Here is a 13,446-nt window from a genome sequence, read left to right as displayed (position 1 = left end):
GCAAATAAATAAATAACCTTACTGACCTCGTCCACACCAGTGAACTATATCGTCTGTTTATTCTGAACGCACGTGCGTCTGCCGCTTTAAATCCTCGAGCTCGTTATAGTAGGATGGATTCTGATTGGATGTCAATGTTTATATCGTTCATCAGCTGGAAAAAAACTCGTTCTGAAAATGATTCCAACGATACCGTTTCTCTATGCCTTTATCATTATAGTTGTAGTGTGGACTCTGCAATTATTTAATATTGACAATGATTTTTAGAACTATATCTTTATCGTTATCTTTATAGTTATCGTGCTTGGTGTGAACAGGCCTTTACTGTAAGTCCACTGGGGTATATTTGTAGCAATAGCCAAAAAAAATTTCTGTTTTTCTTTTATGCTAAAAATCATTAGGATATTAAGTAAAGATCATGTTCCATGAAGATATTTTGTAAATTTCCTACTGTAAATATATTAAAACGTAATTTTTGATTAGTAATATGCATTGCTAAGAATTCATATGGACAACTTCAAATGCAATTTTCTCATTATTTCTAGTTTTTTTTCCACCCTCAGATTCCAGATTTTCAAATAGTTGTATCTTGGCCAAATATTGTCCGATCCTAACAACCATACATCATTGGAAAACGTATTTATTCAGCATTCAGATAATGTATACAATACATCTCAATTATATCTTAGTGCACTTTACACTGAAGAACAGAGCAGTATAACAGTACATACAGCTAACAAGTTGTATGGACTGCTTTTATGGGATTTTTGGCATTTGTGAAGCTTGATCTTAATGCTCAGTAAAATATGTGTTTATTAATGGAAAATAGCAGCCAGGACATGCTGTAAAAATATCTCCATTTGTGAACCACAGCAGACAAAACAGTGTGGAACTACATCAATTAATAAATAGTAAACAGTCCCTGATGTATTTTAATTGTTTTGTGGAAACAACATTCAAAAGCACTTCATATGAATAATTACTACTAAAAAATATGTGTAACTGAATTAATATTAAATAAACATATCAGTAATGTGTGTAATGTGGACATTGCAATGTTACTGTAGAGTCAACAAAATTATGAGTCAGATATTAATCCTGAACCTCAGTTTGCAACACTTTCGAGCAAAAAGATTTGCAACGCAATGCTTTTCTACAGTATTTATTGCTCATAACATGTCGGCTTCTTGCAGGTATTTGACAAGTATTAGACTGATAAACAAGCTTCTAATAAAATATGAATATGATAAAATACTCCTCATGAATTATTAATTGGTCAGGAGTTTGTGAATGATGTATGAATTATCCCGTGCATATTTTATTAATAGGAATTTTTTTATTAACTTAAATTGAAAAAAGCACTGATTAATCTTGGGTAGTCTATGAATAATGCAAATAGTTTATGTTTTATTTGAAATGGCTATTAGGATTACAAACAGTCTTAGCACATAAATGAACATTAATAATAACAATAATTATATGTGTTGGGCTCATATAATGGCAAACTTTTGTTGTATCACTCGGTTTGCTAGCATACCATCCACTAGCACTGAAACGGACTGCTAATGAATTAAAGTGCTTCTCTTTGGTTTAAATGGACTAAAGCAAGTTCTTCATGGTGACGGCCCCATCTGCAAAAACAGCTTCCTGGTTATTCAATACTAATTGAAAAAATTCACCTTTGGAAAGTCCCAGAAAGACTGATGGACGAGTCGTCCTGATCTCTCCTGTGTTTGAGGCTTTTTTTTTTTTTGATGTTGTCTCTCCCAATCTATTGAGCTTCTGACAGACAATCCAAGAAGCCTGTCCACGTCTGGCAGCTCATTTGGTGGCAGGTGGCAAACAATTAGACACAGCAATTTCAAGGCCGGCAGATGACATTAAAGCATGCGGGAGTGAGTGGTACGACCAGGCGTCTGTGGACGGCCTGTGTGAAAGCATTTCAAAAATAATACACTCTGCCATGGCAACTCATTTCTGCCTGCCAGCCTCTATTAAGGTGCTGAGGGGTGAGCACGACAGGAGGGGAGCTGGGGGCACTTCTGTTTAATCTGTCATCAACGCCCTGGAGACCCTTCCTAACACTCACAAACACATCTACACACACACCACCTTTACTAGTCAGCAGGCCCACCTCATCTGTGGCGGTTTCATGCATTACTATGGATTCATTGTTCCTGTGACTCAATATCTAAGCAGGAAGAAGCACATTATTTGGGCCTAGTCTTGCAAGAACTCAGATATTGATTAGATTGAGTCACAGGAACAATGGATCCAGAATATTCCTCTTTGTTTACCTAAAAAAACCCTCCTGGGTTGCTGTTGATGTATGTTTTGGGTCATTGTCCATTGTACTATAAAGCACTGTCCAATCAACTTTGCTGCATTTGACTGAATCTGTGCAGACAGTATATCCCTGTACACTTCTGTCACTAAACACCAGTAATCAAGAGCCACTGGAAGCCATGCACGCTCATGGCCATCACACTGCTCCACAGTGTTTCACAGATGATGTTGTATGTTTTGGATAAAGAGCAGTTCCAAGCCTTCTCCATAGTTTTTTCTTCCTCTCATTCTGGTACAGGTTGATCTTAACTTCAGCCATCCAAAGAACACTTTTCCAGAAGTGATTTGGCGTTTGTAGATGTTTTTTGCAAAGTCTAATCTGACCTTGTTTGCACCTTGTGGTGAACCCTCTGTATTTGCTCTAGTCAAGTCTTCTCTTGATTGTAGACTTTGACAGTGACACATCTACTTCCTGGAGAGTGTTCTTCACTGGGCTGGATGTTGTGAAAGGGTTTTTCTTTGGAGAGGAGAGGATTCTCTGATCATCCACCACTGTTGTCCTCTGTGGACCTCCAGGCCTTTTTATGTTGCTGAGTGTGATCTTTTTTCTCAGAATGTACCAAACTGTTGATTTGGCCACTCTTTATGTTCCTGCTATCTCTCTAATGGATTTATTTTGTTTTCGAAGCCTAACAATTGTTTCACTTGAATGGAGAGCTTCTTTGACCACATGATGTGGATTCACAGCAACAGCTTCCAAATGTAAATGACACACTAAGAATCAACTCAAGACCTTTTGCCTGATGAACTGAGGTAGAAATAATAAAGGAATAGCCCACTGCTGTCCATGAAACCGCTTTCGAGTCGACTATCCAATTACTTACGGTCCCTTGAAAAAGGGGGGAGGTATATATTAAAGAGCTGTAATTCCTTAACCTTTGCTCTAATTTTAATGAACATACCCTCAGATTAAAACTCAGAGTGTGCACTTTAAGCCCACTTTCATTATATAACTGTAACTTGAATATGTTTTGGTTAACAGCTAAAAAAAAAAAAAGAAATGTGCCTGTTTCCAAATATATGTGGACCTGACTGTACTTTTTTGCATTTGAATCGATCAGATTAATTAAATGTTTTGAAAGCTAGGGTATCACATTTAACATATTTGGCTTATGAGAGTTTCATTTTAGTTTGATTCCTGGTGTCATAGTATTCCCTCATTTAACCCAAGTCTAAACTTAAAACTGTTCAAATAAAATGAAAATATAACATTAGTTTTATTTTTGTTGTTTTATTCATGGGACATTTGTGGTAAATAATTTATTAAATGTGTATAATTAATTATATATACAGTTGTAATTTTATATCACTTCTATATATTTAAAAACATACATTCCTTATGATAATATATTCTATAGATATATAGAAATATATTATTATAAAATTCAATAAATTAAATTTTTTTATAATAATTCAAAAAATATATCTACATTTATGTGCCTATTACACAAAAGCACACACACACACATGTTTGTTTTTGTGAAAAGTGGGGACATCCCATAGGCATAATGGTTTTTATACTGTACAAACTGTATATTCTATGGCCCTACACCAACCCTACACCTAACCCTAACCGGAAACTTTGTGCATTTTTGCTTTCTTAAAAAAACTCATTCTGTATGATTTATAAGCGGTTCGAAAAATGGGGACATGGGTTATGTCCTCATAAGGCACTCTCTCCTTGTAATACCTGTATCATACCCATGTCATTATACAGAGTTGTGTCCTGATATGTCACTAAAACAAGAGCACACACACATATATATATACACACACACACACACACACACACACACACACACAAATATATAATTGCAAAAGTCTGTGAGACCATTATGAACAAATCATCAAGCATGCTATCCAAGAATCCAAGACGGAGACTTATTAAGCGTTTAAGACAGCGAAACCCTCCTCCCATCCAGCTGGAGATAATTTCTAGCCAAAGTGAGCAGGTTATTATCAAAAAATTTCCATTTACACAATTCCTGTTTACATATGTTGATTTTGGCCAGCCATGAACAGCAACAGCTTTGCAGCGCAACTGAAGACGTGTTACGAGCAGAGACAAATCACGCTGAGATTTTATCTGGCCTTGGAATGTAAACACGCCACGAAATGCTCAAACACATCTCTGAGACATTTTCAAACACAGCAATTCTTCCTGATAGAAAGTATGGGGAATTTAAAGTGAGTTATAGCTTGCTTATGACCAAGAAAATCATTATGGCCATTCCTCAGGGAAAAGACTAATCCAAGAATTCATCATGGTCTGACTGTAATGTATTGTGTAGTGTTCAGAGGCACGGAAGGGATCTCAAGCACACAGAAAAGTTCACTGTACTTTTAAGGACTTTGCACGTATACATCTGCTGTAAATGGGCTACTGTAGTGCTATTGGGGACAAGAAACATTCAATCAAGACAAAGCCACTTGATTTCACACTGGCACCCATGCTGACACCTAGTGGAGGATCATATCATTACACTTCGCTTACAGCAAAATTTATTTATTATAATAATAATAATAATAATAATAATAATAATTTAAGATGGTGAGGTACTTTCAATGGCTGTAAATGGAGACCATTTTTTTGAGGATTTAAAAACAGAAATGTGAAGCTTATAATTTTATTAAAAGCACGAATTCTTCTGTTTATACCTCTGTATTATCTAAGCTGTTTAAATAATTTTTACATTCATTTTTAGCATGTTTGTTGTAAAATTGGATATAAAAAACAGCCTAACAGCTTTTTTCATGTTGAAATCAGCTCATTTTTATGTCTTGTGGATATACTATTGAATCAGTGAGCTTGTTAAAGTTCACTTACAAGCACTTCACTGTCACCCACAGAAGATCTTTGCATTATTTAAAGAAAAAGACAAACAAGTAAGAAGTAATTTTCAACGTTATGCACAAATTCCATCAACTGAACTTGTACTAAACCCACACTAGTCTGCAATGTGACAATGAGAAGACAGTACCTGTCAAAGGAATGGAACTGCATGGGTAACATGGCTTGGGCTTCCCTCTTCATGGTCTGATGGTCAGGGTACGGCAGGGTGTCTGGCCCGCTCTCTGTGGTCTCCACAGGGGCTGCCACCAGGCTCTTCAGGATTTCCTTGACATTGATGCCTTTGTTGGCCTGGCTGATGCTGGAGATGGACAAGGCGGGTTTGAGGTGATCCACAGTCGAAGGCTCAGTCAAGCTCTCCTGTGACCTGGCCTCTGATGACAGTGTGCAGAACAGCCCACTCATGCCGTTTGGACCACCCATGGCATGGTCCAGGTCGGCCCCATTCATCACACTGGACACCTGGTCGTCACCCAGTCCTGAGTCGGAGTGAGGGAGGGAAGACCCCTGACGGGAATCCTCCAGCACACTAACAGCATCCCTGCGACTGTCAGAGAGGGCCGATGGGTGCTCTGAGGAACAGATATCACAGTGTACACATTACTCCAGCCACATGATCCTTCAGAAATCCATCTGTTTTGCTGTTCAAAAAACATTTATTACTATTACTGTTAAAAACAGCCAAGTAGAGTTTTTGCAAGTTTCTTTGATAAATACTAAGTTCAGAAGAATAGCATACAGTCTGAGCATATTGACAGCATTTCAGTGCTTCAAAAACACTTAACATGCATCCACTTTCATCCAATATAATAAACTCAAGCCCTTGCACACAAGACCACTCTGTCACTCTGTATCTATTGCTTGTCTTTATCCACTTGTTCTCCAGATGTTGGACATTTCTCAGTAATTTTCATCAACAGCCTTTAGCAAGGTCAGCGGGGCCCGATTCAGCTATAAAGTACATCTGAATGCTGATTTGGGTGCAGACAATGGCCTGCTACATGCTGTTTGGAAAAATTCCCATCCATAGCCTTTCTTCCCTGAAATTTATGAGGGCGACGCAGCATAGTGCCTCTATGATCCCATTCTCCTCTGGTGGATTGCTTTCCTAATGGCCACTGACAGATGGGGCTGGAAATAGCAGCGCTGCCCCTGCCTCTGCATGCTCGTTCTTCATTCTTTATACTCTTTCTTCTCTTTCTCACTCTCTATTCTTTTCACTTTCCAAACAAAAACCAGTCGGAAATAAACACATCTTACATTTCAATTAGTTCTTTGATGCATCCTTCAAACTACTGGACATTCGTCCAATTTTGTGACCGTTTTACAGACAAAGCCAGCAGTGATTTCCTTTAAGAATTCTGTGAGGGATGCATGTTTAATTTCATGCGGGATAATGAGTGGAGCTTATGAATAATAGATGTGGGAGGTGGTGAAAAGAAATGTGTTTGACACCAGCTTGAGACGGACCCTGTGGAGACCTATATTTTTTCTGATATAATGTGTATCTAGTATGAGACAGAAACCCTACCTGGTTAATGGCATTAGAAGACATTTGTAATGCAAATTAAACGGTTTAGCTTATTGTACATATATTTCAGTAAGTGGCATTAAGCTGCACCAACAAATATAACATTAGCCACTACAACACCTGTGCTGGTGGGGGAATTTATCTCATGCCGAATGCCTCTTCCTGACTGGCTGATAGACCTGACCGTCTCCCGCTGGGGTTCCAGGATGTCCCGGTACTTCGACACCATCAGTACTGAGATAAAATAGACAACAGCGAGAGCCAGGAACTGGGCCTGCTTACTGTCATCCTGTGGAGCACAACACAAAATACAAAGAGGAGTCAACATTAGACTAAAACTTTTCAATGCTACTCTGAACTGATTTTGTTTTGTTAGTGCACTGTTTCAACAAAGAATTACAGAGGGACATTTCAAAAAAAGCAAAAAAAAAAAAAAATGAATGAATGAATGAATATTCAATATTTAATTAAAAAAAAAATACATTTTGTATATAAAATAAACATTTTGTGTACATAATATGTGTGTGTGTGTGTGTACTGTGTATATTTATTATGCATATATAAATACACACACATGCATGTATACATTTAATAAAAATATGTTATGTTGATTTATTAAATATACTTATTTATAATATAAATTATATGAACATAAAATATATACATGTAAATATTTCCAAAAATATACTGTATGTGTGTCTTTAAATATTCATAATATATGTACACAGCACACACACATATATTATATTAACAAAAACATTTATTTTGGATGCGATTAATCACAATTAATCATTGCCCAGCACTAATAATATATAAATATTTGGTAACACTTTGGAATAGGTAACACTTGTTAACTTTTAACTACAACATTTTTCTCAATAAATTCTTCATTTGCTGCTTATTAATAGTTAGTAAGGTAGTTGTTAGGTTTAGGTATTGGGTAAGATTATGGATGTAGAATAAGGTCAAGTAGAAAAAAGCATTAATATGTTCTTAATTAGCACTAATACATGGCTAATAATCTAGTAATATGCATGCTAATAAGCAACTAATATGTGTTACCTATTCTAAAGTGTTACCAAATATTTTACTTATATGAATACTACATAATATAAGTTCTATATATACATATATATATACTGTATATGTATGTATATATTCAGCCTTTCTTTAAATTATACAAGATGCTTTTGAACATGGGTAGATACGCATGCACACTAGGGCATTTGACGAGTGTGTGACATTAACTCACAACATCGCGAAAGACAGCAGCTCGCAGACGGTTGATGTCCACATCTTGCAGAAGTCGGTCCGGGTCCTTAATTGGAGAAACATTACTTGGAAAATTTTCTATGGTGGTCTAAGGCAAGAAAAGCAGACATTTTAAACAGACACTTAACACCTTAATTTAATTTAACAGTTGTCACACTGCAGATCTCGTTTACACATTCACACCATACCCACAGCATCAAATCACACGTAACGTGACAATGCTATATTGTGTGGAAAAAAACGAATGTGGCAAGACACCACATACTGCACTTTCCCTCTTTAACAAAGACGGCTTGAACACAGAGTAGACTACATATTAAATGTCACAATACATGTATAAAAAATGTAAAGTAAAAGTAAAACTATTTAATTGGGTCGTAAATTACATAAATTTCAAGTATTAATTATATTACATAAATTATAGATATCACTTCACTTTTGCACAAAACGCCTGCAACAAGAAAGCCTTGTGCATAGTGAAGTGCATAGTGAATTGCAGAAATTGTGTTTAGTGCTTGAATGCAGTGTAACAGTGTGTAGAAAAGTGGATACCTTGCTGGCCGTGGAAACACTCTGCAGGCCCTCCTGAGACCTACTGGAAAACAAGGTGGACTTCAGACTTCTGTCCCTCTGACGCTGACGACACTCTAAACAGTTCCTCACAGCCACACAGCATACTGAGACAGAGAGAAAGAAAGAAAGAAGAAACACTAAATAAAATAGAGGAAAATCATACATTTACATAAAATAATTGTAAATAAACTGTACAAAACTGAATCATTTAATTCTGGGTGCTGATTTATCAATATAGTGTCCCAATATATGGCCTTTTTAAATTATAGTGACAACCCTGCTTGTATCTTATTGCTTAAATGCATAATATAATATAATATAATATAATATAATATAATATAATATAATATAATATAATATAATATAATATAATATAATATAATATAATATAATATAATATAATATAATATAATATAATATAATATAATATAATCAGGGTTTTTTTTGCATATTGTAATAATATGATATACAATACATTCTAAAAGAAAATCAAGTGAAAAAAATTAAAGACTTCCTTTTTATTATACAAGAGTATAGAATACAAGATTAAAATATTTAAAATGACAGAAAAAGAAAGTCAGATAGTTGGTTAGATGAGTCTAAAGACATTCAGCATAAAGGAAATGTGTTTTTAAAATGTAAAATGTGTCTTGACACGCGTGCACACACATACTGTATACACACACCTAGTCTGAGGCACTGTCGCATCAGTCCACCTGAGGACATGTTTTTCTCAGCTTCAATCTCGCTGAAGTTGAGTGAACTCGCAAAGACCAGCACATCCACCATGGACATCAGCCGGGACAGAAAGATCAAGGCCATCTCTGACGACATGCCCTGCGTCGCCTCGATGCCCTCCATTTCAGTCTGACACAGACACGCACAATAATCAAGAACACAAAATTATGTCACAGCAAGTCTGTTAACACATTTTGTTATAACACTGATCAGTCGTTATCTTCAGAACAAAAGTGGAAGATTCAGGCTGAGAATGAGGTGTATTGGGTCAAATGTGACAATACAGCACATCCTGCGAAACAGGATGAGATGGGTCATGCAACATTTTGGCAGGTGTTTTCTAGGATGCAGGATTGCCCGTAGCAGACGATTTTTATTTTGAGATGTGGTGCACTGAAATGTAAAATTTGAGAATTTTAATCTGGCAAAAATGAATTCAAACCTCCTCGTCCAAGCTACACTAACACTCAAAACTGTAGGTTCGGTAAGATTTCTGTGTTTTTGAAAGATGTCTTTTATGTTCCCCTAAGCTGCAATTACTTCATCAAAAATACATTAAATACTGTGTTATTGTGACATATTATTACCATTTAATATAACTGTTTTCTGTTTTAATATAATATAAAATATGAAGGCGAAGTAACATTTTCAACAGCCATACTCCAGTCTTCTGTCACAGCGCTCAAGAAACATTTCTTCTTATTAATAATGCTGGAAAATATTTGTATTTTATTTCTGTGTAGACAATAATACCTTTGTTTTAGGATAGAAATAGAATAAAATAGAAAATATAAAAAACAAAATCCCAAAGAACAGCATTTGTTTAAAATAGAAATCCTTTTGTAACATTATAAATATGAATGTATTTACTGATCAAAGCAATGCTAGTTAAAACAATATATATATATATATATATATATATATATATATATTGTTTTAACTAGCACTGCTTTGATAAGTAAATACATATATATATATATATATATATATATATATATATAGTTTTAACTAGCATTATATTATAATAATATAATATAAAAGTATTAATAAAAAAAATTCTTACTGACTCCAAACTTTTGAACAAAATGTGTAAAATACAAAAAAGAAAAAAAGAAAAAGAAAATTGTATATGAAATCCAATCAGTCCAACTTTGTGAGAACTAGATTTTTTTTTATCATTGATGTAAGTGCATTAAAACAAAAATGAACAATTCAAAAAAAGAAGACTCATCCTTTGACTGAACCCTTAATGGAAAGTAGCTACCATGAACTAAGCTTTTAATAGTCGGTCTATTCATTTCCTGTATTAAAAAAAAGGAAGAAAGAAAAAAGGTATATTTTATCTATAACTCATAAGGGCTATGAGAAAGTATGACATCAATGAGTGAGAGAAAATGGAAATCAGCCACAGAACGTTCCAAATATAATAATGTCTTGGTACTAACCTTGGTATTCTTTGCATAAGCAAGAAGATAAATGAAGTAAAAAAGAAAATGTAATTAAAATACACTCAGCAGTAAATAATGTACATAAAATTAGATAACATAAGGTGTCAGCATCATCCCTAAGGCATTCTGTTATTTTCATTTTAGCTTCTATTTGAAGAGCTTGGCTTGCAGTGATCAATGATGACCACTGGATGGGAGTGTTGTCAAACATCTGGCGCACTCACCGAGGGAGAGGTGGCGGCCGACAGCAGGGGGAGGATTCCTCCGCACGCGATGATGATGTTATCCGCCATCTGCGAGATCAGGTGAATAGTGTTGTGTACAAAGATTATGTTCTCATTGCTGTTGACAAAGTCCATGATGGATTTTGTGGAATGACTGTGAGGGGCAAGAGTAAGAGAAAGACAAAAACAGAGATGAAAATTTAACAAAGTATATTTATGTTGATTATTACTACATAAGAGTAGACAGCGTAATGTTTCTGACATCTGACAAAAAATAAAATATAAAAATTTGCCTACTGACAGAATTACAGTTCATTCCACATAGAAAACAAATTTCTACTACAAAAAACACCAGAAAACAGTATTTGAAAATTAGACTGCGCTAGGACCTTGTTTTTGTTTGAGTCAAATTAAGTATGACATCTACTCTGCAGTCAGGGTAAATTGTAGGCACTGACCTTCTCCAAATGTGTACGTCTGCTTCTAGGGCAAAGAGCAGATCCGTAAGTAAACGCTGGTGCATTGGGGACCACTTGAACTCTGGGATACGGAACATGGTGGTGCGGGGACCAGGACTGAACTGTCGACGCTGCTCTTCTGTCATCGGCATGCCTCTAAAACCCAGGTCTACTCGCAGATCTCTATCCAGATGACTACCAGAACGACCGTGCAAACTCTGAAAGCAAAGAAGTGTTTTTAATACCCAGAGCTGATGCACTTTAAACAGAATATACCCTTAGAAAATGTATATGGCATTGGTAGTTTTCAAGAGGTGTAGTAAAGGAGCGGTTGTGTAAAATGTGCAGTGGCATGGTGATATTGTGTTCGTCCTTGCAAAAAAAAAAAAAAAGCCAGCTGTAAGCACAAGGTATGACATTTCTTGAGGCAAGTTTTTTTGTTTGTTTGTTTCAAGCTGGTTTTGCCAAGCTGCAGAATGCATCTTCCTCTAGGGTCTTCGATATATCACACAAAACCCCAAAAGCAAGTCTGGCAGGCATAAAAATGTAAAAGAATGAACCCTCTTAAATTTGCATGTTTTTTTAAACAAATTCCGTCATTCAAACAACAGAAAATACCAATAGAAATATAATGATGTCAAATAAAAAAGTGACATCTTAAAACAGCCATGGCATACATTTCAACGAGTCAACCATATAATTAAGATATTTTAACTGAAAGGCTGAACTGTTTTCAGCACAGCTGCACAAAGGTAAGGTAAATTTATTACATTAAAGGATGTAAAAAAAATAAAATTAAATACACGTAATATGGTGAAATATTATTTCAATTTAAAATAAATGTTTTCTATTTTAATATACTTTAAAATGTAATTTATTCCTGTGGAGGAAAGCTGAATTTTCAGCAGCCATTACTCCAGTCTTCAGTGTCACATGATCCTTCAAAAATCATTCTTAGATGCTGATTTGTTGCTCAAGAAACATTCATGTTATCATCAATGTTGAGAACAATTGTGCAGTTTAACAATATTGTAGAATACTGATACACGTTTTCAGGATGCTTTGATAAATAGCAAGTTTAAAAGAACAGAATTCATTTTTACTGAATTTATTATTACATCATGTATTATTATCGAAATCTTTTGGAACATTAACAATGCCTTTACTGTGTTCAATTTCATGCATCCTTGCTGAGTAGATGTATTAATTTCTTTACTAAATAAATAGATATAGTGCTGTTGTTGATTAAAAAAAATAACTAATCGATTTTTTTTAATCAATCAAGATTAATCATGATAAATCCTGCCTAACATTAAAGTTTTTTTAAAAACTTTATTTAAAATAACTTCTATTTGAAGCGAACTTAAAACAATCTTTAAATAAACCTATTATAATAAATGTCATATTTACCTGAGAAAGTAGGAAATATACAGGAATTGAATAAAGTTATCAAGCACTACATTTTAAAATAAATATAGTTGAATCCTACAAAAAACTACAAAAGTTACTGATTTTCTCTTTTTACTTTTGTTCTTTGATTAACAGACATCACAGCAGGATCATTAGGTTATTTGGCTGCTATTACTTTAAGAGCTGCCTCTGCTGAACGTGATGTGACTCTGACACACATGCTCGTAGTTTCATTTGAGTTTTAATATGAAATGATATAGGCAACAGAGCACGCCGCCATATTTTTGCATGCAAATGAAGAGCAGGGACTACGAGCACCACATCTGTGCATCTGAGAGTGCATCTGAAAAGTGTCCTGTTTGATGTGGTTGTAAAGATGTTCCACTTATAAATAAAAGCAATTCTTTTCAAGAAGCAGCTGTTGTTAGTAGGGTGGTCTATCCTATCTCCGGCCCTTTGTTAACTATGTTAAATATTTTTAACACCGTTAAACTGAAATAATTAATTGCAAGAGTTAACGTGTTAATTTTGACTGCACAAAAAATTAATAAATAAATAAATAAATGTACTGACCCTAAACTAGTACAAATTACCA

General features: G+C 35.0%; 1 protein-coding gene across 11 annotated transcripts in view; it reads right to left on the bottom strand.

Annotated features, from left to right (window-relative positions):
- Positions 1 to 13,446, bottom strand: part of LOC132107837 (neurobeachin-like) — a 275,916-nt gene that overhangs the window by 139,830 nt on the left and 122,640 nt on the right. For 8 of the 11 annotated variants that reach the window (XM_059514113.1, XM_059514115.1, XM_059514114.1 and 5 more), the window contains exons 23-29: positions 11,442 to 11,659; positions 10,984 to 11,137; positions 9,260 to 9,440; positions 8,553 to 8,677; positions 7,981 to 8,088; positions 6,849 to 7,017; positions 5,328 to 5,769 (exon numbers count right to left, since the gene is read on the bottom strand). In XM_059514113.1, the coding sequence (XP_059370096.1) occupies positions 5,328 to 5,769; positions 6,849 to 7,017; positions 7,981 to 8,088; positions 8,553 to 8,677; positions 9,260 to 9,440; positions 10,984 to 11,137; positions 11,442 to 11,659 (1,397 nt within the window). The remainder of the gene's footprint in view (positions 1 to 5,327; positions 5,770 to 6,848; positions 7,018 to 7,980; positions 8,089 to 8,552; positions 8,678 to 9,259; positions 9,441 to 10,983; positions 11,138 to 11,441; positions 11,660 to 13,446) is intronic. The other 3 variants (XM_059514126.1, XM_059514124.1, XM_059514121.1) reach the window with 1 other exon arrangement.

The sequence above is a fragment of the Carassius carassius genome, chromosome 28 (genome assembly GCF_963082965.1).
Source record: "Carassius carassius chromosome 28, fCarCar2.1, whole genome shotgun sequence".
NCBI classification, from domain to species: Eukaryota; Metazoa; Chordata; class Actinopteri; order Cypriniformes; family Cyprinidae; genus Carassius; species Carassius carassius.
The sequence above is the reverse complement of the archived record's forward strand: the minus strand, read 5'-3'. Positions and strand labels throughout refer to the sequence as shown.